The 23,142-nt window shown below is 53.1% G+C and overlaps 7 protein-coding genes across 7 annotated transcripts; 2 read left to right on the top strand and 5 right to left on the bottom strand.

Moving 5' to 3' along the window:
- Positions 1 to 561: 561 nt before the first annotated feature.
- On the bottom strand, positions 562 to 2,835 carry J4E87_009745 (uncharacterized protein; the record flags this gene model as incomplete). Its single annotated transcript, XM_049381319.1, has 4 exons — positions 562 to 1,878; positions 1,926 to 2,302; positions 2,353 to 2,516; positions 2,564 to 2,835. 4 exons carry the CDS (start codon positions 2,833 to 2,835, stop codon positions 562 to 564), a joined length of 2,130 nt encoding a protein of 709 aa, XP_049228986.1.
- Positions 2,836 to 4,768: 1,933 nt separating this feature from the next.
- Positions 4,769 to 6,227, bottom strand: J4E87_009744 (uncharacterized protein; the record flags this gene model as incomplete). The annotated part of the gene is made up of 2 exons (XM_049381318.1): positions 4,769 to 4,839; positions 5,021 to 6,227. The coding sequence occupies 2 exons, from the start codon at positions 6,225 to 6,227 to the stop codon at positions 4,769 to 4,771; spliced, it is 1,278 nt and encodes a 425-aa protein (XP_049228985.1).
- A 3,469-nt stretch (positions 6,228 to 9,696) lies between these two features.
- J4E87_009743 (uncharacterized protein) lies at positions 9,697 to 10,364 on the bottom strand (the record flags this gene model as incomplete). The annotated part of the gene is made up of 2 exons (XM_049381317.1): positions 9,697 to 10,223; positions 10,358 to 10,364. Coding segments are annotated over 2 exons (534 nt in total), but the record flags the coding sequence as incomplete, so codon positions are not given.
- Positions 10,365 to 10,710: 346 nt separating this feature from the next.
- Positions 10,711 to 11,925, bottom strand: J4E87_009742 (uncharacterized protein; the record flags this gene model as incomplete). The annotated part of the gene is made up of 2 exons (XM_049381316.1): positions 10,711 to 11,022; positions 11,635 to 11,925. The coding sequence occupies 2 exons, from the start codon at positions 11,923 to 11,925 to the stop codon at positions 10,711 to 10,713; spliced, it is 603 nt and encodes a 200-aa protein (XP_049228983.1).
- A 4,748-nt stretch (positions 11,926 to 16,673) lies between these two features.
- Positions 16,674 to 18,489, top strand: J4E87_009741 (uncharacterized protein; the record flags this gene model as incomplete). The annotated part of the gene is made up of 5 exons (XM_049381315.1): positions 16,674 to 16,694; positions 16,731 to 17,551; positions 17,626 to 17,929; positions 17,998 to 18,321; positions 18,376 to 18,489. The coding sequence occupies 5 exons, from the start codon at positions 16,674 to 16,676 to the stop codon at positions 18,487 to 18,489; spliced, it is 1,584 nt and encodes a 527-aa protein (XP_049228982.1).
- Positions 18,490 to 19,228: 739 nt separating this feature from the next.
- Positions 19,229 to 20,919, bottom strand: J4E87_009740 (uncharacterized protein; the record flags this gene model as incomplete). Its single annotated transcript, XM_049381314.1, has 3 exons — positions 19,229 to 19,853; positions 19,910 to 20,709; positions 20,761 to 20,919. The coding sequence occupies 3 exons, from the start codon at positions 20,917 to 20,919 to the stop codon at positions 19,229 to 19,231; spliced, it is 1,584 nt and encodes a 527-aa protein (XP_049228981.1).
- Positions 20,920 to 21,493: 574 nt separating this feature from the next.
- J4E87_009739 (uncharacterized protein) lies at positions 21,494 to 23,062 on the top strand (the record flags this gene model as incomplete). Its single annotated transcript, XM_049381313.1, has 3 exons — positions 21,494 to 21,529; positions 21,588 to 22,034; positions 22,091 to 23,062. 3 exons carry the CDS (start codon positions 21,494 to 21,496, stop codon positions 23,060 to 23,062), a joined length of 1,455 nt encoding a protein of 484 aa, XP_049228980.1.
- Between the last annotated feature and the right edge of the window lie 80 nt (positions 23,063 to 23,142).

Here is a 23,142-nt window from a genome sequence, read left to right as displayed (position 1 = left end):
AGAGACAATGGAGGGTGCTAAGCGAGACGTGAAGAAAGATAACAGCGGGAAGACAAGGGGGCGAAGAGAGACGAATAGGAAGAGGAAGAGATGGAAAAAGGTGATGGTGTGGGGTATAAAGAGCGGACGTGCCGTGCTCATTTCCGTAGCAGGGTGCGCAGCACCGGTGGTTCGTAAATGAATGTTCGTATCGTAAGCGACGTGACGGATGCAAGGTCGAGAGTCAAGACCTGACCGGAAAGGGTCTGAAGTTCCCATGAACCTTCATGCGACAAAGGGCAAGCTGGGGTTGGGGCTAACACCCTGGCCAATGTGCCGAGACGCTGTGTCGCAGGAGGTGTTGTGCAAAACATGAAACCGAAACCGTAACGCCTGTGTGGGTATGTTGCCCAGACGCGAACCACCCAGAGTCGCGAGAGCAAAGGAAACAAGAAATTTAGAAACTCGCGTCTTCCCAGTTAATCGTACAGGCGGCTCGTTGCCGATTCCGGTCTAGCAGTAAGAAAGGAAATAGGGTTGGGAAAGGTACCCTCGCGCGTTTCGTGTAGCCTCAGGCTCCGCTTAGATCCAGCCGTTGTTGCGTGGCGGGTTCCGTTGCATCGTGCCCGCGCCAAGTGGAATACGGGCTGTGGGTGACGGAGCGGCATGGCCACTGTTCGTTCGCGTGAGGTTGTTAACTGACGCAGGTGTGCCTGGCTGCGATGATGTTGTAGGTGAACCAACTGATGTAACGGGCGTCACAGGGTTCATGCGCAGTCCGCTGATGCAGGCAGGTTCGGGGACAGCAGGCTTTGCCGGAGTAGCAGAGGGTTGAGGGGAGGCTGGCGACTTCGGGGGTGGGGAGGGTAGCACCTTCTCGCGTTGGGCCTGGAGGTAAGCGCTGGATTGACCTGCCGGTGTGATGGGGAAAGGTGGAGTCCGCGCTGGGCTGTTCGCTCTGGGTCGTGTTGGCGACTCACCACGCGGGGGAGGAGGGGAGAATACACTGGAGCTAAGCATCTCCTGCGATGGCGATGTGCTGGTCGTAGAAGGCTTCTGGATCGGAAGAGCCAACGAAGCTTCACTGCTGTCGGTAGCACCTCGCTTCAACGGAGGGGTCTCTCGTTCAACCCGTGTGCACTTGGCTGCTGCAAGCGTGGCAGGCGCAACTGAGAAGCGGAGACCAATTTGGACGGTTGCACTGCTATCGGTACTTTGCATGCGTTGGTGCCGTTCTGCAAACGGTAGTTTGGGCTTGCTCAGAAAGTCCCAAGCGTCGCCGACATTCGTGACCGAGCCGCGTCGAGTAAATCGTCGCAGGGCAAGCTTGGAAACAGAGGAACCGTCTGAGGTAGCTTTTGGATCGTAAACGGTTGGTGGAAGACGAGGTACCTCCTCAGCGCGTGTGGGAAACAAGGAATAGCTTTGGCTTTGCTTGCGCTCGTGTATCGTAGTTTCGTTGTCGAGAGCAGGTGGAAGAGGCCACTTTGTGGGATCGATAGGGCTTCCAGGTTTGGTCGATGCCGGTGTCAAAGCCCGCTCTGGTCGTTCAAAGTACTGGGGATCAAAGTCACCACGGTTCTTTTCTGGCCCGACATCGATCAGACCCTGTTGACTGTGTAAACGTTGAGTCGTCTGCAATGCCATCGGGCCACTGATCTGCATCTCCAGATCGCTAGGGCCGAAGAAACGAATCTTTGGTCGTTGTTGTTTCGCGGGCGCCTTTAGTTCTTCGATAGGACGAATGACCATTCGTGTCGCGTTCGTACGAAGGAAGAGGTGGAAGAACGTGATGACCATTCCTGACGAGAACAGCGAGATTTCAGCGACTCGAGAAGCGGCTAGTGCTTCCATGAATTCTCGGCGAAGGGACTGTACTTCCACAGGGATGACGAGAGTCTATGATTGTTAGCTAGGAAGGCTAGAAAGGTAGTGTTGATACTCACATAGATTAGTGCGGTAACGATCAAGAAGTAAGTCATACGTGAAGCTGAGATTCGCTCATTATGGTCCAGGTCCGGCGTTCTCATCAGCTGAATACTGATCATAGCAGCTACTAAGAGCAGCAGGAAAACAAGAATTGAAAGGAAGATCAGCATCAGAAGATCATATCGCATGGGGAACCAGATGAGCCCGCCAAAGCAAGTGTTCGGTGACGGCCAGGCAACAGTCGGCATCCAGGAGAGAAGAAGCATGAACGATACAACGGCGATACAGATTATCGTGTTCCACTTGCCGCGTGGGGCGAATCGGTCTTGTCTGTAGGCCCTGACTGCTACCTCGATACCGAAGACCAAGGTAATGAATCCGATCAAAAAGATAGCTGCTGTTCGTCAGTTTAAATGTTCGCAAATGCAGTGTATGCGAGCATACCAGGAAATGTGACCATCGCAAGTCCGCGGCAACTTCTAGAGAACACGCTATGAAGTGTAGTGCCCTGCACTGATACGAAGATAATTTGTTGTAGAACGGCACCGCAGGCCAACGCAAGGGGAAAGGTTTCGGCAGGGTGGACATTGTGAAGAGCATTGAACCTCCTAGTTCTCGTTAGCATTGTCGTAAACTCCGATCATGCTATACTAACTTCTTTCTTGGGAGAACCTGAAGAGCTGCAGCTCGTCGCGCATCCGACACGATCCGATGAACCGTCAACAAGGTCAAGGCAAGGCTGAAAGCTCCAAGGGTAAGATGTGTCGTCCGAAGCGTTTGTACCTGTTGAAGCTGTAGACTCGCGATGAGAGTCCTCGTCGTGTTTGATTGCGTCCAGGGAACTTGGCGAACAGCTGACGTGTTGAGAGTTAAGTTGAAGTGCGATCGGACCTCGAGCTGAGGGAAATGGTCGGCCCATGATTCCATCTCGCCGGCTTTAGTTACAACGGGTGTAGAAGGAATAGAATTGTCTCGCTGGTAACCAGCAGCGGCTGAAGAAAGGAAAACGACTAGGTATTCATGGAGACCGTGTGACTGACGTCGTAAACGAAAGAGTAACCAGCTCAGCGTCAAAGAAGGAAATGGCTAAGCCTGCCAGCAGAGCAACGAAAGAAGGGGAAAGAGCGTGAGCATTAGACGTAAGAGACAAGAGACGGGTATGAGACTCCAAACGGTATATGACAAAACCACTGGGCGGTAGCTGCTGCGCACGGTTTCGGAACAGCGGTCCTCAGGCGTCTATCCGGTCATTGGCTGAAAAGACCCGCATTAGCAAAGATCCAGCCAGTTCATATTACAGGTCGCATCTTCCCGCAATGGGTGGGAGTGGGTTTCAACCTCATGCGAGCCACCCGCATTCTGCCAGGTAGCCCGGCCAGCGGAAGCAGCGAGACCCGCGTAGGCACCGTTGCGCCGAACAGCAGCCACCTGCCTTGGAAAGACTCTTGTCGCTCTCGTAGCTGCTGTGATATGGACCGGGTTGGACAGGTTCAGCGCGACGTCATTGCTTGACGTTGCCGTAGCGGCCGTCTCCACATGGTCCGCCGGTGAACGTGCCTTCGTTCTCAAGGCCGCAGACCCATCTTCGTCAAGTCGTTCGGCCTGCTGAAGCGCGCAATTTCATCTGACGCTGAGCACTATACTTGGGTTCCTGGATAGCTATTTCCAGCACGGAAGCGCTGATGTAGACAGTGGCGCATCGTCGGTGGTGGTGAGGTGGATGTGGTCGGACTAGAGTTCTGATGCTTGCTGGGTTTAGACTGTGCCGCAGATCCTCGCTTCGACCCTGTCCGAGACACAGCGAACTCCAGAACCCCTGCCGGGTCAACGTTCGCCGGGGAAGCCTCGCAAGCCCACGACACGTCCGTGGCAAAGATGGTTAGCTGCAAGGTATAAGCAATATATTATAGAAAACGGAGGGTGATGTGTAAAGCCACGAGGCATTGCTGCATTGGGTCTAGTGCGCAGGTCGGTTTACGCACGCGACGTATAGGAACGGTTCGCGGGCGTGAGATTGAAGGATTCAAGACCCATCAGCATGCAAGACGGAAGGAACCGATTGAGAAGCCCAGATGGAAGATCGTGTATTATCGCAGCCCAGCGCACCTGGGCCTCCACAGAACTGACTTTCAAACCACTGGTACCGCCGAGTGGTAGAGAGTTGTGCTGCAGAAAAGCAACATACTCGAGACGTAAGTCCAGCGCCGAGAGCGCGACACCATACGATGATCAGTATTCACATCATTACACTCCCTGGTAGCCGCCGACAGGTCTAATCAAGGCGCCTACACAGTCGGACAGTCACGTCTACACCCAAGCACTTCAGACGTCTCGTCACAACCGCCGTGGTCTGAAGTTTGACCTGGCAAGCCACCAAGACCAAGATAGAACAGAGAGGGCTTTGCAAATCTTACTACAACAGGCATTGCACGAACTTCGTCAATGCATCGTGGTAGTCATACTAGGAATGGTAACTTTCCAGAACACCAAGGCACAGCCTCTACATAGTCACAGCCACAGCACGAGGCACAAGGGTGTGCTTCATAGTATTCTCCGATAATGCAAATCATGAACCGGGTGGATACAAGCAGTTTAGCTGGGTCTTGTGATAAGGATCAGGCCTGATAAGACTAGAAGTTGTAGACTGGGACTTGATTTTGCTGTTCACAGGTGTCTTGTTGAATGACACGATTGTGACAGGAGGGTATTATTTTTTGGAGGGCATTGAACAGGCCTGCAGCCTGCAGCCTACAATAAGCCAGAAATAAGCAAACAAGAAAATGTAGCGTTGATGAAGACTCCACGGTGTTCAACTTTTCCCTTGAATGGGACTGATACACAATGCTGCGCAAGGCCTGACTCAAGCCGACTTTGCAAACTCTTCAAGGTACGAGACGAGTAGCTTGGTGCCATCTAGCGAGACGGCATTGTCTAGAGCACGAAAGAAGTTAGCCTGAGTCACTGATGGGGATTTTCCCCAGGCCGTATCCTAGATCGAGTACACTCGGCCAGGTCGGCCAGAAGCCGCGTACCCAAGCATGCCTTGTGAAGGCACGACTCGAACCATGTCTGACAGCGGGATCAATAAGACGGGAGTTATAGGGCCACTTACAATTACTGGCACGGATGCCACCTACGCTGCGGTGTCCTTTCAGACCCAGCAGGCCCTTCTTCTCCGCGCCTGCAAGGAAGGCCTTCTCTTTGTCCGCATCACCACCGTTGACGCGGAAGCAGATATTCATTCTACTGCGTACAGACTTGTCTGGCACTACCTGGTAGACGTTGGAGTACTTCTCGAGCATATCGTAGATAAGCCGCGCCTTCTCGTTGGAGACATCCTCTTGACCACCAATGCGCTTGGCACCATAGGAGCTGACGAGTCCGGACATGACCTGGCCAGCCACCCAGACATCGAAGATGGGCAATGTGTTGTACAGCGAGTTGTTTTTCGCGATGGTGGGGTAGTCGAGCACAATGGGGCCAACTGATAGGTTGAGCTCTCTCATCAGGTCGGGCGAGGCGGGTGTTGAGTGTGGCGGAAGGAGCGACTTCCGCATGATGACGATTGCGATACCCGTGTTGCCAATGTTCTTCTGGGCGCCGCCAAAGATGATGGCGTACTTGCGCACATCAACCTTCCGGGAAATGAAGTTTGACGACATGTCGGCGCAGACCAGGGGTGCGTCGTCGCCCTCAAGGCTCTGAGGGAAAGACGGGAACTCGACTCCGTCGACGGTCTCATTGTCGCAAAAGTACACGAAGGCTGGCCCGCCCTTGGAACGCGGAGTCAGGCTCCACTGGTCTTCCGAAGCGATCTTGCCAAATTTGCCGTCATTGATCTTGCGCGAGTCGGTGGCCACGTTGACGTGCTTGGCTCCTACAAGACGCGCTGCCTCTTGCGATGCCTTGAGCGACCAAGAGCCGGTGACGAGGTAGTCGAGTTTGAGCTCCTCGTCGACGACCTTGCGCAGCCTCTTCACCACCTCATCCTTGTTGTCGCCCACCTCTTCCGCAATCTTGGCGCGCTTCTTCTCGACCCATATCGAGACGAGGTTGTATACGGTCGCACTGAACTCGCCGCTGCCGCCGCTCTGGAGGAAGAGGATCTCGTAGTCGTCCGGGATCTCGAGCAAGTCGCTCAGGGCCTTCTTGGTGTCGGCAAGGATCTCGTTGGCTTCTGGCGAGCGATGGGAGATTTCGCAGAGGCCAATGCCCTTGTCTTTGTAGTTCAGAAGCACCTGCGAGGCCTTCTCGAGGACCTCGGTGGGCAGGGGTGCGGGGCCAGCGCCGAAGTAGTTGACGTCGGAACGGTTGACCATGGTGACGACAGGCTTGAGGATTAGTAGGAGATGTGCAGAGTTAGTCGGAGATACTTGGGAGAAATTGATCAAAGAGGGGCGGTTTGTCTGGTGCAAGTCTTCTCACGTCGCGTCATACGGATGACTCCAATGCCAACCTCTTACCAAAAGTTGCTTCCGATCTCGGGCTAGCATGCAACACGCAGGCGTGGACATCCATGGATGGTGGCTCCCTCATGCAGAGTACTCAAATATAGCTTGCCCCGGATCCTACACGTCCCCGCGTGGGAGTTGTTAGCATTATGCGAAGTCATTGCAGGTGTCCGGCTGCGCCCAATGGCAGGCGCCGCAAGTCCGCTGACGCCGGTTTCGGTGCGCGGGTGGGTCGCGAATTTTGGTCTGGGTATGCGCATCACTGCCGTCTGCTGCAAACACCACATTGCTGCCAGCTCAAGCACCACCACAGCAATGGCCATGTCGCTACGGGCAGCCCGGCTCCTGGGTCGCAGACAACTAGCAGTATGTCGGGAATGTCATCGCCGGCCATGTATCCTCTAATGTCAAATGCAGCCCCGGGCAAGTCTTGCTCTTCGTGCCGCCTCGCTTTCGCCTCGACCGTGTCTCGCACCCCGAACCTTTGCCACGACCGCCGTCCGTCGCGATGCCCATGATGTCTTTCCCTCGATGAAGGAGAGCCCGGCGGCGAGCTTCCTCTCTTCGCTCAATGAGACGCCCGCAACACCCCAGACTCTCACCGAGAAGATTGTGCAGCGGCATGCCGTCGGCGTTGCGCAGGGCAAAGTCCTCAGGTCGGGCGACTACGTGACATTGCAACCTCACAAATGCATGACACACGACAACTCGTGGCCTGTGGCGCTCAAGTTCATGGGCATCGGAGCCACCAAGATCAACGACCCCAACCAAATCGTCATGACGCTCGACCACGACGTACAAAACAAGACGGAAAAGAACTTGAAGAAGTACAGCCAGATCGAGGAATTTGCACAGAAGCAGGACGTCGTCTTCTACCCCGCTGGCAGGGGCATTGGTCACCAAATCATGGTAGAGGAGGGCTACGCCTGGCCGGGAACACTCGCGGTAGCTTCTGACAGCCACTCCAACATGTACGGCGGTATTGGATGCTTGGGTACACCTGTCGTGCGCACAGATGCGGCGAGTATCTGGGCAACGGGCAAGACCTGGTGGCAGATTCCGCCCGTGGCCAAAGTCACACTGAATGGCAAAATGCCCCAGGGTGTGACTGGAAAGGATGTCATCGTTGCTCTGGCTGGCCTCTTCAACAAGGACGAAGTGCTCAATCACGCCATCGAGTTCACCGGCACTGACGAGACCCTGGGCAGCATTCCCATCGACGATCGTCTCACTATCGCGAACATGACAACCGAATGGGGTGCGCTTACGGGTCTATTCCCTATCGACTCTACCCTGCACGGCTGGCTTCGCGCAAGGGCCACTCTGGCAGCTATGGGAGAAGGACAGGCCAAGGACCACCATCAACAACAGTTTGTCCACGAACGTATTGATAAGCTATTCACTGCTACTGGTATCGTTGGTGAGAAGATGGGTCACATCTTCAAGCCTGCGTTGGCTGCGGACAAGGGAGCGGTATATGCCAAGGAGCTCTTCCTTGACCTGTCAACTCTGTCACCCTACGTCTCCGGTCCCAACTCCGTCAAGGTGGCCACCCCACTGCTCGAGCTCCAGAGCCAAAACATCCCCATCAATAAGGCTTACCTCGTGTCCTGCACCAACTCCCGCGCTTCCGATATTGCTGCCGCTGCCAACGTTTTCAAGGATGCTGCCGTTCTGAATGGCGGCAAAATTCCCAAGATCCCTGACCATGTCAACTTCTACATTGCTGCGGCGTCAATTCCTGAACAAAAAGCCGCAGAAGAGGCTGGCGACTGGCAGGCGCTTTTGGAAGCTGGCGCGCAACCATTACCTTCCGGTTGCGGCCCCTGCATCGGACTTGGTACCGGTCTTCTCGAACCTGGTGAGGTTGGTATCAGCGCCAGTAATCGCAACTTCAAGGGTCGTATGGGTTCGCCTGACGCCAAGGCTTACCTTGCTAGCCCTGAAGTAGTTGCTGCAAGTGCCCTGTCGGGCATAATTTCTGGCCCGGGATGGTACGAGGCTCCTGAAGGCTACCAAGGTGTTCGACGTGGAGAAGGCGATGGTGTTCCTGAAGAAGAACGCATGATGACAATCGAGGACATGCTCGAGAAGGCCATCAAGGACGCTGAGGCTGCCATCGATACGTTCGGCAACGCTGAGCCCGAGACACAATCTGTCAACCCGCCTGCGGCACCAGGTTCGGAAGCCGAGACGCTGACCGAGATCCTCCCCGGCTTCCCTGAGAAGATTAGCGGTGAGATTGTCTTCTGCGATGCAGACAACATCAACACCGACGGTATCTACCCCGGTAAATACACATACCAAGACGATGTTACCCGCGAGAAGATGGCGGAAGTGTGCATGGAGAACTACGACCCCAACTTTGGGCAGATTGCCAAGGCCGGCGACGTCCTAGTATCCGGTTTCAACTTCGGTTGCGGTAGCAGCCGTGAGCAGGCCGCAACTGCTATCCTGGCCAAGGGCATCCCGCTTGTCGTCTCTGGTAGCTTTGGTAACATCTTCAGCCGAAACAGCATCAACAATGCTTTGATGGGTGTCGAGGTACCCAAGCTAGCCAACCGTCTCCGCGAGGTCTTCTCTTCCAAGGATGCGACATCCTCACAACAGGCTATTAAGGAGCCTTCCAATAACAGCGAGTCGCTCGATTCGCCACCTCCCGCCGCTGCTGCTCAGCCAAGTCAAGCCAAGCAACTAACCCGCCGCACTGGCTGGACCCTGGAATGGGATGTTCGCAGGAGTACCGTCTCTGTACAAGAAGGACCAAATGGCGCCAAGTGGAACGTCAAGGTCGGCGAGCTACCTCCCAACGTGCAAGAGATTATCGCTCTCGGCGGATTAGAAAACTGGGTGAAGAAGGAGATTGGTAGCCCTCTCTCGTGAGTATGAAAGGGCTCAGTGATTAGCTTGTAACATTCATGTATACCCAATTGAAAACTTGCATAGACGGCGTTTGAGTATTTAGGTCCATTACATCAAGCAATACAGACTTCAATAGTACATGCTACCAGCACATGTCCCGTGCATCGACTGGAAGGTCTTAACCACATACCTATCCTCCTCACCTCATATAAACCGGCATACCCTTCTCCCACCCCTTCACCCTACAACAATGCCAAGTATCTGTCTCACTAACACCCTGCCCCCCACTACTCTTCTGATCAATACTAGCATACACACTCCAACCCTCCTCCTCCAACAACTCGACCAATACAATCAACAACTCCCGCACCCGCATCGTCTCCTCCCCACTAGCCTGCCATGGATTGCCCCTGAGTTTGCACTCCCACACCCCTTGCTCTTTTAACCCAGACTCCAAGATACAATCCGCACCTACACGAGCCGGGAAGGGCTCGTACAACGAAGCAGGCGCGTCGATGAAGCGAAGGCGGTTCTGGCGACTAAAGGCTACAACACACCATTCGTGATGCACAGGGATCGGGTTCTGAAACCGGAACAGGAGGGTATCTTTGTCCATTGCGGATTTAGAGATGTCGGTGTTGAGTGTCAAGAGCCAGCCTGATGCATGCAGCGTTGCTAGTACACCGTTCATCAGACGCCGTGCTTCAACGCCTTCTTTGCCGTAGCCGCCCCATGGGTAGCCGTTTAGTTTGAACTCGTGGCTGTTTGCGTAGAGCTGCTCTTTACTAATACCTAGCGGCCGGATTGAGAGAATGGTGGCGCGACACTTGGAGATGATGGGCTCAGGGAAGCGCAGGAAGCGGAGGCGGTCTTCTTTATGGAGCGATAGCGATGCGAAGCGTGTTTGTACGGGATGAGTGGATGGGGGTTGTGATGGGGATGAGGAAGGTGCTGTGTAGGCGGGTGGTGGGGGTGCGAAGGATGAAGTGTCTTTGGTGGAATCTGTAGAGTCGCCTTTGGAATGCCCGGATGGGGACTTTCCGCGGAGTTTGTCGAACATCTTGGGTTTGGGGGTGGTGGTGTTGCGGGATGGGAGGGAATCGAGAGAGGACTAGCGGGGTAACTGCGCGCCTTACTTTCCATTGTTGGTGCCTATTGCGCCTTCTACATCTAGGATACGTGACATGTCTGCATGCTGACTATACTGTCTTCGCCCATGTTCGGCCCGAACAGGTGTGCAGATTACAATAGAAGAAGACAATCGACTCGAAAGATCTAGCATCAATGTACGCTTCAGGGTATTCGGTTTCCCTCATGATCGAGCTGGCAGTGCGATCATGCTCCGATGAGTCGGTCTTCACCCGAAAGATAATGTAGTTTCCCTATCGATACCCCGACATTTCGAATGATTCCGTAAGCCGTCACGTTGTGGAAGAAGCTATCAAATCTGTTAGCAACCCAGTCATGTATTCAAGAGACTCAAGACCACTTACAAGTTCGGTAGAACAAACTCTTGCAAGTAAGTCAAGCCGTTCAATTCGAAATGCCACATGTTAGGCACGTCGATCGTGATGGGCATGTCCTCTTTCCCAGCGAACGCCTCGGGTTGCGCCTTCTCGAAGCATTCCAAAGCCTGCTCAATCTGTTTGTATAGATCTTGGAAAGAGACCGCGTCGAACCCGAACGTGGGTACTTTCATACCACCAAGACGTTCAAGAGCTTTCGTGGCGGTAGTGACTTGGAAGAAGATTTGAAGTGCGAGTGGCTGCGAGAAAGATTCTTTAGCTATTGCTTTCATCTTCTAAGTGGGAGGTGAGTAAGATACTTACATGCATATCCGGTGCAAGTCTGGCACTGAGGACTTTCGAGTGCGGATATCCGTTCTCGTCGCACCACTGTTCACCCTTCTTCAGAACCACCAAATGATTCCGCATCGCTTTCTGCAGTGGAGGTACGCATAGTTCGTAGAGAGGAACGGTCGATGTCATGTTGATTGTGTTGTAGATTCACCTAGGTATCCTTGAAGCCATGTGGGAGTGGGGGACTTAAGTGTACCTGCATCACCGATCACTTGAGACGTAGGCCGGCTCGTAGAATATCCCGCATCGCCCCGATGCTAAGGCCCGAAAAGCCGTTTCGCAAACTCGGTACAATCCAATGATGCGCTGTCAATCACCGTTGTAGGCTGCCACGTTTCCAACGCCTGCCAGCCCTGGCGTCCTGTTCCATGCTCCATGTTGGTTCCCACGTGGTCCACGGGTGTGGCTTGCCTTTGGATCGATGGGTCGTTACAAAGCCCTGAGAGATCTATGTTCACGAAGTACATGACGCTGATGATGGGAACTGCCTCTATTATCGGCTACAGACATCCATACGCAGAAGCCTCCCAAACTTTCGATAGTATCGCCCGCACCTTCTCCCCGATCTCGTCGTTCATGGAGCCAGAGTTGACCCGCTTTTGCTCAGCTTGCACTATGAGTAGCTTCTTCTGGAGATGATCCAACCCCTGCTTTACGATAATGCGGCCTATTGCCTTAGATTCCTCACTGTCCAACACGAACCGGCCTACTTGGAACTTGCTGTCGCCTAACTCTACACGGCCTTCACTGTTGCCTCTCTTGATTTGGTTGTCTGTTGTCGCGTATTTTGCTTGCGCAGCGACGTAAAGTGTGCAAAGAACGTCCAGCTCTTGCAAAAGAGCCATGGCGCGCATGGGGTCTGAGGAACATGTGCTGCACTCCATCATTGCACTATACAGATTTGATAGCTTCTGGTCGAGCTCCAAAACCTTCTCTAGTGTATTGTACTCTGTAGCGGGATCGTGTATTTCGATGCCGATTGGAGTTTTGAGGAAGCATTCAGTGTTTGTCGAGGATCTCCAACACATGCACTGCCTAGTCTGGTCGCTTGACAGAGGGCCCTATATATGAAGTAAGCAAATTTGAAGCAATGCACTTGGTTATTAACGCCGTACCCTGATATCCATTTTCACAGTTGCAAGAAATACAAGGTCGTTCAGGAAGAGGATGAGTGACTTGCAGGATGGTACATATGGATACATTGGCCAAACGTGATGCTGTTATACTGTACATCTCTCTCTCCTTTCTCTCCGAACTGACAATGCTCCGATGCTCCGCGGGATAAATATTGATTAGTTTCATGCATAACTCCAGGGCTACAGCCGTGGAGTATCAGAGACTGGTGGGTCATTCATGAAACAGACATTTCGTCCCGAGGTCGGCTCAGTTGCCTGTGGACTTCAGAGAGGAGCGATCAGAGGACTGTTTGGGCCCAGCATGTAGCAACGCGGGGAGTCATAGCTGATGTTCCGGGCTATCGAAAACAACGCGGTAGTTGTGAGTGCGGGTCCTGCGGGAGATGGGCCAAGGCATCCCCAAGCAGATCGCCCAAACTCACTTCTTGTCGAACTTACCGTTCAGAGGGCACAGCGCAGAACAACGAGACTTCTTCTTTTCGTAAATATTCTCTTCACGAGTATAACGAATTACTAATTAAAAGTCCTTGTAGTTCTCTTTAGGTCTATATGTCAAGAACCTTTAGCTTTACACGAATAAAGTCATAGAAGCCTTCCGCAAGAGCAAGTTCGTAGGTTCAGGCTTGTTTGGCGACCGGGTGCAGGCCTACTGAACCACGACGTCATGCACACTAAGCTCTCTCAACGATGAATAAACGATGAAACCAACGTCGTTATCCCACCGATGTCCGCCCCATGGTACATACAGACCTCAACATCAGGATTACGAATATACCGAGTGATTACAACTTTTTGCTTCCTGACGAACTTCAAATGGAAAATATTGAGACCAAAATGAGATAATCCATCAACACGGCAACGTAACGATGATCAAGATCACTAAGCTCTAGCGCCGATCCTGGACCCACAACTCAGGACCTGGAGTTTACCGCGCGCACTGGACGCGCCACATTGAGGCCTTAAGGGGCTCAGTACTGTAAACTCCCGCATCTGTCGCCAAGCCGGCGAAAAGGGGCGCAACGATTTCTTCACTTCATAAGGTTCATTCACTTTGACCACAGCCTCGATCACGACCGGATACCTACTTCCAACGCTTCCAGGCACAGAGACAACGAGTACCTAAAAATACGCCAGTGTTTCGGCATCTACCCGCCATTGAGAGCAGACGCTAACAAGATCCATGCGCAACTTCGTAATTGAGATGGGCAAGGAAGCTGTGATCAGATCCCCGTCCGTACCGTTGGTAGGGCCAAGATATATGCAATGAACGAAGTCTGTTGTTCTCATTACAAGGGAGTGCCAGCCTTACCCGTTCGTAAGTTCGATCCCGAGGCTGCCCCCGACTACCGTTTCACAACCACGACCCGCGACGATTGAACTTGCGACTTATCACGATCAAATTACTTGCTAGAAGTTTGGTGTCTCATGCAAGACCTTGCGTGAAGGAAAGGCTGGCGTAAAGCAGCTTGCGCGTTGGCAACCTTAGAAGTGTGAGGCGTGTCGGCACCGGGCCGACTCCACCCCCACCCAATGCTGGGTGCAGAACCGGTTGGCTGACACTAGCGAAGCACCAGCGTGTCCCGACCTTTCGCCTTCATGAGTACCCTGGTCAACATACATCAACGTTCATACAAGCATTCGGAGTGGCGCCTCACCTTATGACTGGGGTTTTTCGACGTCATCGGAGTGCTTCTCTGTCAAGTCAGAAGGAATTGTCTCAGCGATGGGTACGAAGTAGGAATACGCAATCACAGAATAAGGTATGCCGTACAGGTCCACCAGCCCAACTTCCCCTTAGTCAACTGTCCGTGGGCGTGCGATGATCGACGGAAACTCCCAGAAGCGAAGCTGAAGTGTCACTGTGTCAGCCACTTCAACGCGCACAGTCTATGCCTGCGCCCTTGATCTGCATAATAGACGAGAACACAAAAATCTGGGCCCCGTCGGGCCTCAAGACAGGCCTGCCTCAACGGCGCTGCATGTCCAGACAGGGTAGTAGAGACTTAACACGCGCGACGATGTGTGGCTTTTACTTGCACGGCGTGCCATCGCGGAGACGGGACATCAAACATTGCATCACATTCATTACTAGAAGATGCTTGATGGCCGGTAACGAATGCCGCTGTAAACGTTTGAAGCCAGCTCCTCCGCCGTTCTAAGGCACTCACAGTCATAGCATGCGTACCGAAAGCGAAAACCCAATTTCTGGGTTGTCGATTCTCCTACGATGGTACGAAGTTTGTTCATACTTCTGGTCGACCATGGATCCCCAGGAGTGTACAATTACGATACCGGTTAATAGTAGTCCCCTGCCAATTTATCAAGCCAGTGAACATCTACATCTGTATCAGATAGCATCACATAAGCTCGTGATTATCGCACTGTCAACACTACCACACTCTCATTCCAAGTCTTTCACGTCCATCTGTTCAAGGTCAATCTTCGACTTCAACACAACCGACATATCTCTGTTCTCCTCGCAAAACTACCAACATGGATCCGACGCGCCCGGGAACGCGCCGGCTGCGCAACTCTTGCGATATCTGTACTCTATCGAAGCTCAAATGCAGTCGCGAAAAGCCAGTCTGCCAACGTTGCGTAGACCGTGGCTGCCAACAAGACTGCAATTACAGTGTCGCACGCCGCCCGGGAAGGCGGCGTCAAACATCTATAGTCTCAGATGACGCCGGATCGTATGGCCAGGATGCCAGTGCCAATGGGTTACGAAAAAGGCGTGGAACAGCACCACTGACACCCTCTTCATCTTCCATGGATTCGCTATTTTCGACAAAGAAGCGTCACGATTCGACACGGAACACCCCACAGCAGATCTCAAGAGAAGCAAGCGATGTAGGGGACGGGCGTATGCTTATGAGGTCTCCAGGAATGGACTTGATGGAGTCGTTCACCAACATACCCATGGAACTATCACATAGTGGCGACGGAGTTGACTTTGCACCTATGGATAGTCTTTCGCTATGGGAGTGGGGCGAGAGTGGAATCGACATCAATGCAACGAATAGCCATCACCCAGGCGCCATGCCGCAGATGTGGGATATGTCGTCAGGCCAGGCCATGCTCAGTGGCATGGACTTCGATCTCAGTAACGATACCGGGGGACCAGGACAGGAGCCATCACCACCACTGAGCCATACGAGCCAACAAAACCTATTTCAGGACGACCAAACTCCTCTTTTACCCCCAGCAGACTTCAGCAAACATTCCAAATGCTCCTCTCCAACTGCTTCAAATCCCATCTTCGACCTGTCCAAGAATGTGGATTGCAAATGCTCCACTCAAATCAGCCAACTCATGTATTCTGTCAGTCTGCGGCGTGCGACAGCAGTTCCACTAGACGTTGTTTTCGCTGTGGAGCAACAGCTCAGCCAGACCAAAGAAGCAATCACCGCATGCTCCCACTGCTCTCTCGGCTCACTATACATGAGCATGATGCTTTGCACTGCCATGAGCTGGGTGATTGAGCATCTAGAAGCCTATATGCGCGAGGCAACAACAGTCAGCGCGCCCAACGGCCAAACGACATACCTGACAATCAGCGGCTTGACGCTGAGTAAAGATATGTCTCAGTCGTGTTCTGAGGCGTTAGTCAAACTCCGCCTCAGACGAGTTGTGCAGACAGCACGAGAGTTGTCAATGTTCAATATGGAGACGAAGAGCACGCTTTTGGAGGGACTGCGATCGGTGGCAGCCGAGACTGGAGCGGCAGCGCAACAGATGTTTGGAATGTTGGAAATGAGAGGTGCATTTCAAAAATGAGAAAAGCTTGCGATTCAAGGAATGTCAGCACCAGGGCGTAGGAGGAGGTAGATAGCAGGAGTTCAATGGTAGCGCTGGCAGCACCTCATGATATTTAGAGCAAATATTTCCAGATACCAAAGTATTAAAGCCTTTCATTCTACAATGCATTACGAATTCTCATTGGCCTCCGAGCACGTGGTACTCGGTACATTTGCCTGACATTAACGCTTCGGTGATATAGATGCAATTTCCAGCTGACAGATCAGCCCAGACGTAAATGTCGCAGACAGTAGACAGGTGTACATGTGGAATTTGTAGCCTGACAAGCAGCTGCCGGCTCATTAATTATTCGCCTTCGCATGATGCAAACAGAGACCCGTCCAAGTTTGGCTTCATATGGGAAAGGGCTTTCAATGCTCTTCAAGGTGGGTGCATTCAAAAAAAAAAAGGCCCCGGCATTTTGGCACATGCCCGTAGATGTTGTTATACACCGAACCGTATTACTTGGGGAAGGCTCCGGGGTAATTGAAATGCTCCATCGTCTAATCACTTGAGTACACTCCACACGCACGTGGCTTTGACCCGGAGTAGGCTGGGCCTCGCCGAATTGCTTACCTTACCATCCTCTGTACCTTCCGCTGGAAGAAGAAGAGCTTGCAGAGATAACCATACAGAATCGTTCCTCGAGGTTACAAGCCATGCCAGCGCAACCACCTAAGGTATGTCGAATTACGTTCACTACTACCACGAGAAAGAATAAGGCTGACCAGATCTCAAAGATGCAGTTTCGATATGGGCTATCAAATATCCCTCTTAGCAAACAGTCAATATACGCCATCGCCCTAGCCCTCGCCGCCCTCTGGGTAGTGCAGAGCTTCATCCGAGCATGGTGGCGCCTCCGTCACATTCCCAGCGCGCACTTTACCGCGCCATTCTCCTACTTCTGGATAGGACGTACCACATACAGCGGCCGCCAATACTGGGTACTCCGCGACCTACACACCAAACACGGTCCTCTCGTGCGCGTCGGGCCCAACGAAGTCGTCACCGATGACCCCAACATCCTGCGCACCATCTCTGCGGCGCGCAACCATTACCCTCGCAGCGATTGGTACGAAGCTGGCCGGTTCAACCCGTATCATGGCAATCTGTTCACCACTACCGACCCCGCCGAGCACAAAAAGGCGAAAACAAGGTCCATGGCCGCATACAACGGGCGCGAAACTCAAGGTCTCGAGGCTTTGATCGACGACCAGGTCAAGACGCTTATCAGGGTTGTCCGAAACCGCTATGTGGTGTCTTCGCCAGGAAAGGGCCAGCCTCTACTGGATCTAGCGGCCATCACGAAATACTTCACCATGGACGTAATCACACGGATGGGTTTCGGCAAAGCGGTTGGCTACCTCGAGGACGAAAAAGACCACTACGAATTCTTGGGCACAGTAGACGCGCTTTGGCCGAGGATGTCGACGGTGGCTGACATACGTTGGATCCGCAAGATTGCGTTCTCGCCTTTCGTGCTCAGATTGGTTGGACCAAAGAGCAGTGATCAAAAGGGGTTTGGGGCGCTCATGGGGTAAGTACCTGCCTGACAGTCATTTTGCTTACGTGTTTCTCTTCTTCTAGGCACTTTCGCTAACTTCCGATTAGTTTCGCAGCTGATCAGGTCAGCCGTCGCTTTGCTGCACCCGATGGTGGTAAGGATCATAAGGATTTCCTGGCGAGTTTGATGGCTCGCGGCTTCACAGAAGAAGAGTGCCAATCTGAGGGTCTTTTCCTCCTGCTCGCTGGAAGTGAGAGCACCGCCAATGCCATGCGCTCCATCCTCATACACACCATAAGCTCGCCTGCCGTGTATAACCGACTCGCTGCTGAGATCCAGGACGCGGTACGGACGGAGAAGGTGTCCTACCCCATTACTTTGGAGCAGGGAAAGAATTTGCCGTATCTGCAGGTATGTCTCATCGGAATCGCGCCCAAACGTGTTGATCTTCCCCGCTGACGTATATCTCTTTCTTCCAGGCGGTCATCTACGAAGGCCTACGCATGCGCCCGGCCATCCTCGGCCTCTTCCCAAAACAAGTACCCGCAGGCGAATATCCAATCTTCCACGGAAAGATGCTTCCCCCAGGGACCGATGTATGCATGAACATGTCAGCCCTGCTGCAGTCAACAGATCTGTTCGGCGCCGACGCGGCCGTGTTCCGACCAGAACGCTTCATGGAGGTAGGCGACGAGAGACGCAGACAAATAATGCAGGACGTGGAGATGTCGTTTGGCTACGGAGGCTGGGTATGCGCAGGCAAGAACATCGCTATGATGGACATGGTGAAGGTGGTCTTTGAGGTATGTTCGCAACGTGCGCGATGGTGTTGGTGTGACCGTCGCTAATCCTGGCAGATGCTTCGCGTGTTCGACTTGCAGCTTGTGCGTCCTTTTGAGCCGTGCGATACGATCAGCTATGGCGTGTTCCTTGACAAGGGGTTGATGGTGAAGGTGTCGGAGAAGAAGTGAGATGGAGACGTTCTGTGTTGACCGCCGGGGCAGGCGTGGCAGGCTCGGGGGCAGGCGGCTCGGAGGGCTGATTGGAGGATCTGGCGGGGCCATCACCCAATGAGGCAGTTCAGCCGAGGAGCCTCATCTGCAAGTAGTTTGCTTCTGCGAGAATATGGCTATAAGCCACTACAAACCTGTCTTTGCGCGAATTCCTGCTGCAGCACTATACCTATACATGCGAATCCTTTATGCTATCCATCATCCTTTCTTGGTGACACCTTCACTCTTTCCAGCGATGCAGATATGACCAACGTTTTCCTTATGTCCTGTGTCACGAATGAACATGTTCATAACGCACTTCCTGTTGTTGCCTTTCTTGAGATGCACTTCGTCGCTTACTCATGCGAAGACAATGTCGGTGGAGTGCATGCATCGTCGTTCACCCTTTTGATCGAAGCACTCAAGCATGTACCGGATGTACGTCGCGTGGGCGTACGAATCAGTGACGCATGCTGTTGCGAAGGCTGCAAGTAATATATGGCCAGCAGAGAACTGTCGTGTGAAATATCTGTGCGATTATACGGTCGTGCGTAGCGACTCGAACGCACTTTAACGATCGAACAGCGACTGGGCGGCATGGTGGACACTTTAGAAGCACGTCACAGCAGCATGGAGTCCAACGTTGTTAATTACTGCATTTATTCGACTATCTAATTTCTTTCTTATCATACTCCCTCGAGTACGACACACAACATGACTACCACGCTTGAGTGCGTTTCAACTTCAACGGCAAACCATCCTTGGGCTTGATAGCTGTAATACCAGCAGGTTGTGGCACATAGGTTTTATCTGCCATCTCAAACTCAAAGCTACCCACAAAGGCGGAGATGAATGCCCGTAACTCGACCTTTGCATAGCCCGCTCCAATGCACTTACGCGGTCCATGCAAGAAGGTCATGAAAGCGTAGTTGGTGTGTGCATTGCCATGGTTGTTCGCTCGGCCGCTGTCTTCATCAATCCACCGACCCGGTTCAAAAGTATCGGCAGTCTCTCCGTAGAAAGACGCAAAGCGATTCATAGCTGCGGGAACAATCCACAGACGTGTTCCGGCTGGGATGCGGGTACCGACAACGGTAGTGTCTTCTACGGCGACGCGTGATGTGATGGGCGAGGTGGGCATGAGACGTAGCGTTTCGTTGACCACGGCGTTTAGGACGGGAAGGGTATCGAGAGTTGCAGAGTCGCTGAACCTTTCTGCATCGTTGTCGAAAAAGCGGTAGGGAACGTGTTCGCGAATTTCGGCACGGAGCCGATCTTGCCAGGTAGGGTTAATGGCAAGTAGCCACAGAGCCCAGGTAAAAGTTGCTGAGGTAGGTTCGTATCTGTGTGACTGTTAGCAGCAATTCCCATCGTCCATCAGTAAACGTTGACAACATACCCTGCGCCGATGATTGTTAGAAGCTGGCCAACCAGCTCCTCGTCCGTTAGCGTTCCACTTTGTATGAGCTGCAGTAAGAGGGCCTTTTGTCCGGTGCCTTCGGCGACTTCCTTCTTCCTCTCTTCGACAAAGGCAAAGCAAAGCTGTCGCAACTTATTGCGAGCGTCATCAAGGTCCCGGTTAAATTTCCGTGGGAGGAGTTGTAGCACCCAGGCCGGCAAAAAAGCGTTGGCTATGAACAAGTGACGAACGCTCTCTTTGCTGCCAGTCAACAGCTCATACAACTCCGTGAGCTCATTCGGTTGCCGTAGTGTGTCGAAGTCTTTGCCCAATGCAGCGAGACCGATAGCATCGAGAGTACCTTTATTACCCCACGGCAGAACATCCACCACGGTATGCTTTGCGTCAGCTGAGGCGGTAGACCGTTCCATTGTTTCCACCATATCAATGGCCTTTGACCAGAAAACGGGGCAAAGATCTTGAACGGTTCGATGATTGAATGCCGGCTGAATGCGTTTACGAAGATATTTGTGCTCATCGCCTTCCAAGATGAGGAGAGACGGCCCCAGAATTCGGCTCATTAGCCGTCGAGACACCGCTGGCTTGGTGAATGAGTACGCGCGACGAACCAGCACCTCAGAAAGGGCCTCGTTGCTGACCACTAGGACATGATTGACGTTCATAAATCCGCGGAAGTGGATCAGACCCTGGTTGGGTACCGAGTTTGCCATGTCCAAATAGGCTTGTCCACGGGGGTTGGTGAATTGAAGGAGCCCATGGCCTAAGAAAGGTAGTCCACCCTGTAGCAACACTGTCAGTTATGCACCAAGCATTCCATGGTAATATCTCACTTTTGCTGTGGGAAGATGTCGAAACGGGTTGAAAAGACGGGGGTGGATTTCGACCTTGTACACCAGGTAGATCACATAAACCACAGCCAGCGTCGCACAGAGCGCTGGTAAGGACAATGGAATCGAGGCAAATCGAGAGGAGATCAGTTCTGTATACATGGCGAAGGTATCAAATGGTGTAGAAACCGTGACACGAAATGTAGGATATGTACACAGATTACGCCTGCGATTCTTACTGCGAATGACGTCTGTTTTGCTAGGACAAGCTTTCAGTTTGTTTTGTCCAACATCAATGTTATCGTTCCTGCGCCGGCTCAGAAAAGAGTTCTAGGCTCAGAAGTATCGCGAGGCAGATAAGGCGCGATCGTTGGCGAACGGCTGACGTTGGTGAGGCTGGTCGGGCCAGATGCGGGTGGTAGGCTGGAGGCAATCGCCCGGAATTATGCAACCCAAAACCCCGATGGGATGAAGAGAACCACCCGACAACGGCGTGATTACATTCTCACCGTAACGCGATGATTTTGCGCCAGCTCAACTGTACCAGTTTCGTGCTAGCCTGCTGCAGCGCAAGTTGATATCGTAGTCGCGGGCGGTGTAGGCAAGCGAAGGAGAAGTAGAAGTTGAAGAGCACCCCATATCTTGATAAAGTCATTTATCTTATATATCCCACTGTCAGCTCAACTGCTATGATTTCTCCAAATTTTGCTCCAGAAGAATAACCAGCTGAAACATGATGGAGATGCAAGAGAAACTTTTCATCAACAACGAGGTGAGGACGGAGACAGTACAAGATATGTCGCGGTATGGAAGCTAATAACCAAATGCAGTACGTCGCATCGCATACTAGCGAGAGGCTCACGGTGCACAACCCGTACGATGGAAGTCTTGTTTCAGACAAGATCGAAGTAGCGCTAGAAAAGGATGTCGACTTGGCTGTGTCGGCAGCACAGGCGGCGTTCCCAACATGGCAGGCAATGACAGGCGTACAGCGTAGTGCGCTTATGCTCAAGTACGCCGATCTGGTCGAGAAGCACACTCAACAGATAGCCCAGCTCGAGTCGCAGTGTATGGGAGCGCCCATGATGCTGGCGACGAGGGTGGTGGGGAACCATGTGGCCGCTTTCCGGTATTACGCAGGTTTGACAGATAAAATCGGTGGCACTACTTACACTGAAGATGGCGATGGCTTCTTCAAGATGGTGTTGCAGGAGGCAATTGGAGTATGCGCAGGCATCGGAGCGTGGAATGCGACGCCCATCTTTTCGGCGTTGAAGGTGAGAATGCCGCCTATGTTCATTCTTCCAGGCGATTGCTGACTGGAGTGCAACAGATCGCGCCCGCTATCGCAGCAGGTAACACATTTGTGTTCAAGGCGTCAGAGAAGTCGCCGCTGGGCGCGTTGTACCTTGGACAATTGTTCTGCGAGGCTGGCTTTCCCCCAGGCGTGGTGAACTTTGTGTCCGGCGGGCCAGCGACGGGCGCTCTCCTCGCATCGCACATGGGCATTCGCAAAATCTCCTATACGGGGTCCGTCAGCGGCGGCCGTGCAGTACAGGATGCGGCCACAAAGAGCAACCTGAAGCAAGTCACACTCGAGCTGGGAGGCAAGTCGGCAGCACTGGTCTTTGACGATGCCCACCTCGAAACAGCCATTTCGCATTGCTCGCAGACATTCGCCCTCAATGGTGCTCAGGTGTGCTCCGCAGCCTCGCGAGTGCTTGTCCACCGCGACATCGCCGATGCCTTCATTGCGGGCATCAGCACTGCTTTCAAGCAGTTGGCTGCAGCCCACGGCGCGCCGGCGGAAGCCTTCTTTGGCCCCTTGGTTGACAAGCAGCATCGTCAGCGAGTGCAGGCCTTCGTGGATGCTGCCCGTGACGAGGGTGTCAAGGTAGTCGCAGGCGAGGTGCCTGACCACCCCACCGCCCTATTCATGCCGCCAACGATTCTGATCGATCCGCCAACCAACAGTCGCGCATACCGCGAGGAGATCTTCGGGCCTGTCTTGGCTGTGAAGACCTTTTCCACAGAGGAGGAAGGTCTTGCACTTGCCAACGATTCCTCGTACGGGCTCGCCGCTGCTGTCTTCACCTCCAGTATGCCGCGTGCTCTGCGTGTGACCCGAGCTCTCCATGTCGGCATGGTGGGAGTTAATAGCCCTGTCCTGCCCTTGAGCCAGCTGCCATGGGGCGGATGTAAGGAGAGTGGCTACGGGCGCGAGGGTGGAATGGCTGGTCTGGAAGAGTATCTGCAGTCCAAGACGGTTATGATCAGCATGAAGGACCCAACTTCCGCCAAATAGATTAGTTCGTAGCGTTATAGCTCTGACAATCACACTTCTTTACAACTTCTCGTTCGGTGTACTGCTCCTGACCTTTGCGT

The sequence above is a fragment of the Alternaria ethzedia genome, assembly GCF_023757985.1.
Source record: "Alternaria ethzedia strain BMP 0044 chromosome Unknown scaffold_38, whole genome shotgun sequence".
In the NCBI taxonomy this organism is placed as follows: Eukaryota; Fungi; Ascomycota; class Dothideomycetes; order Pleosporales; family Pleosporaceae; genus Alternaria; species Alternaria ethzedia.
This window is presented reverse-complemented; position numbering and strand designations above follow the sequence as displayed.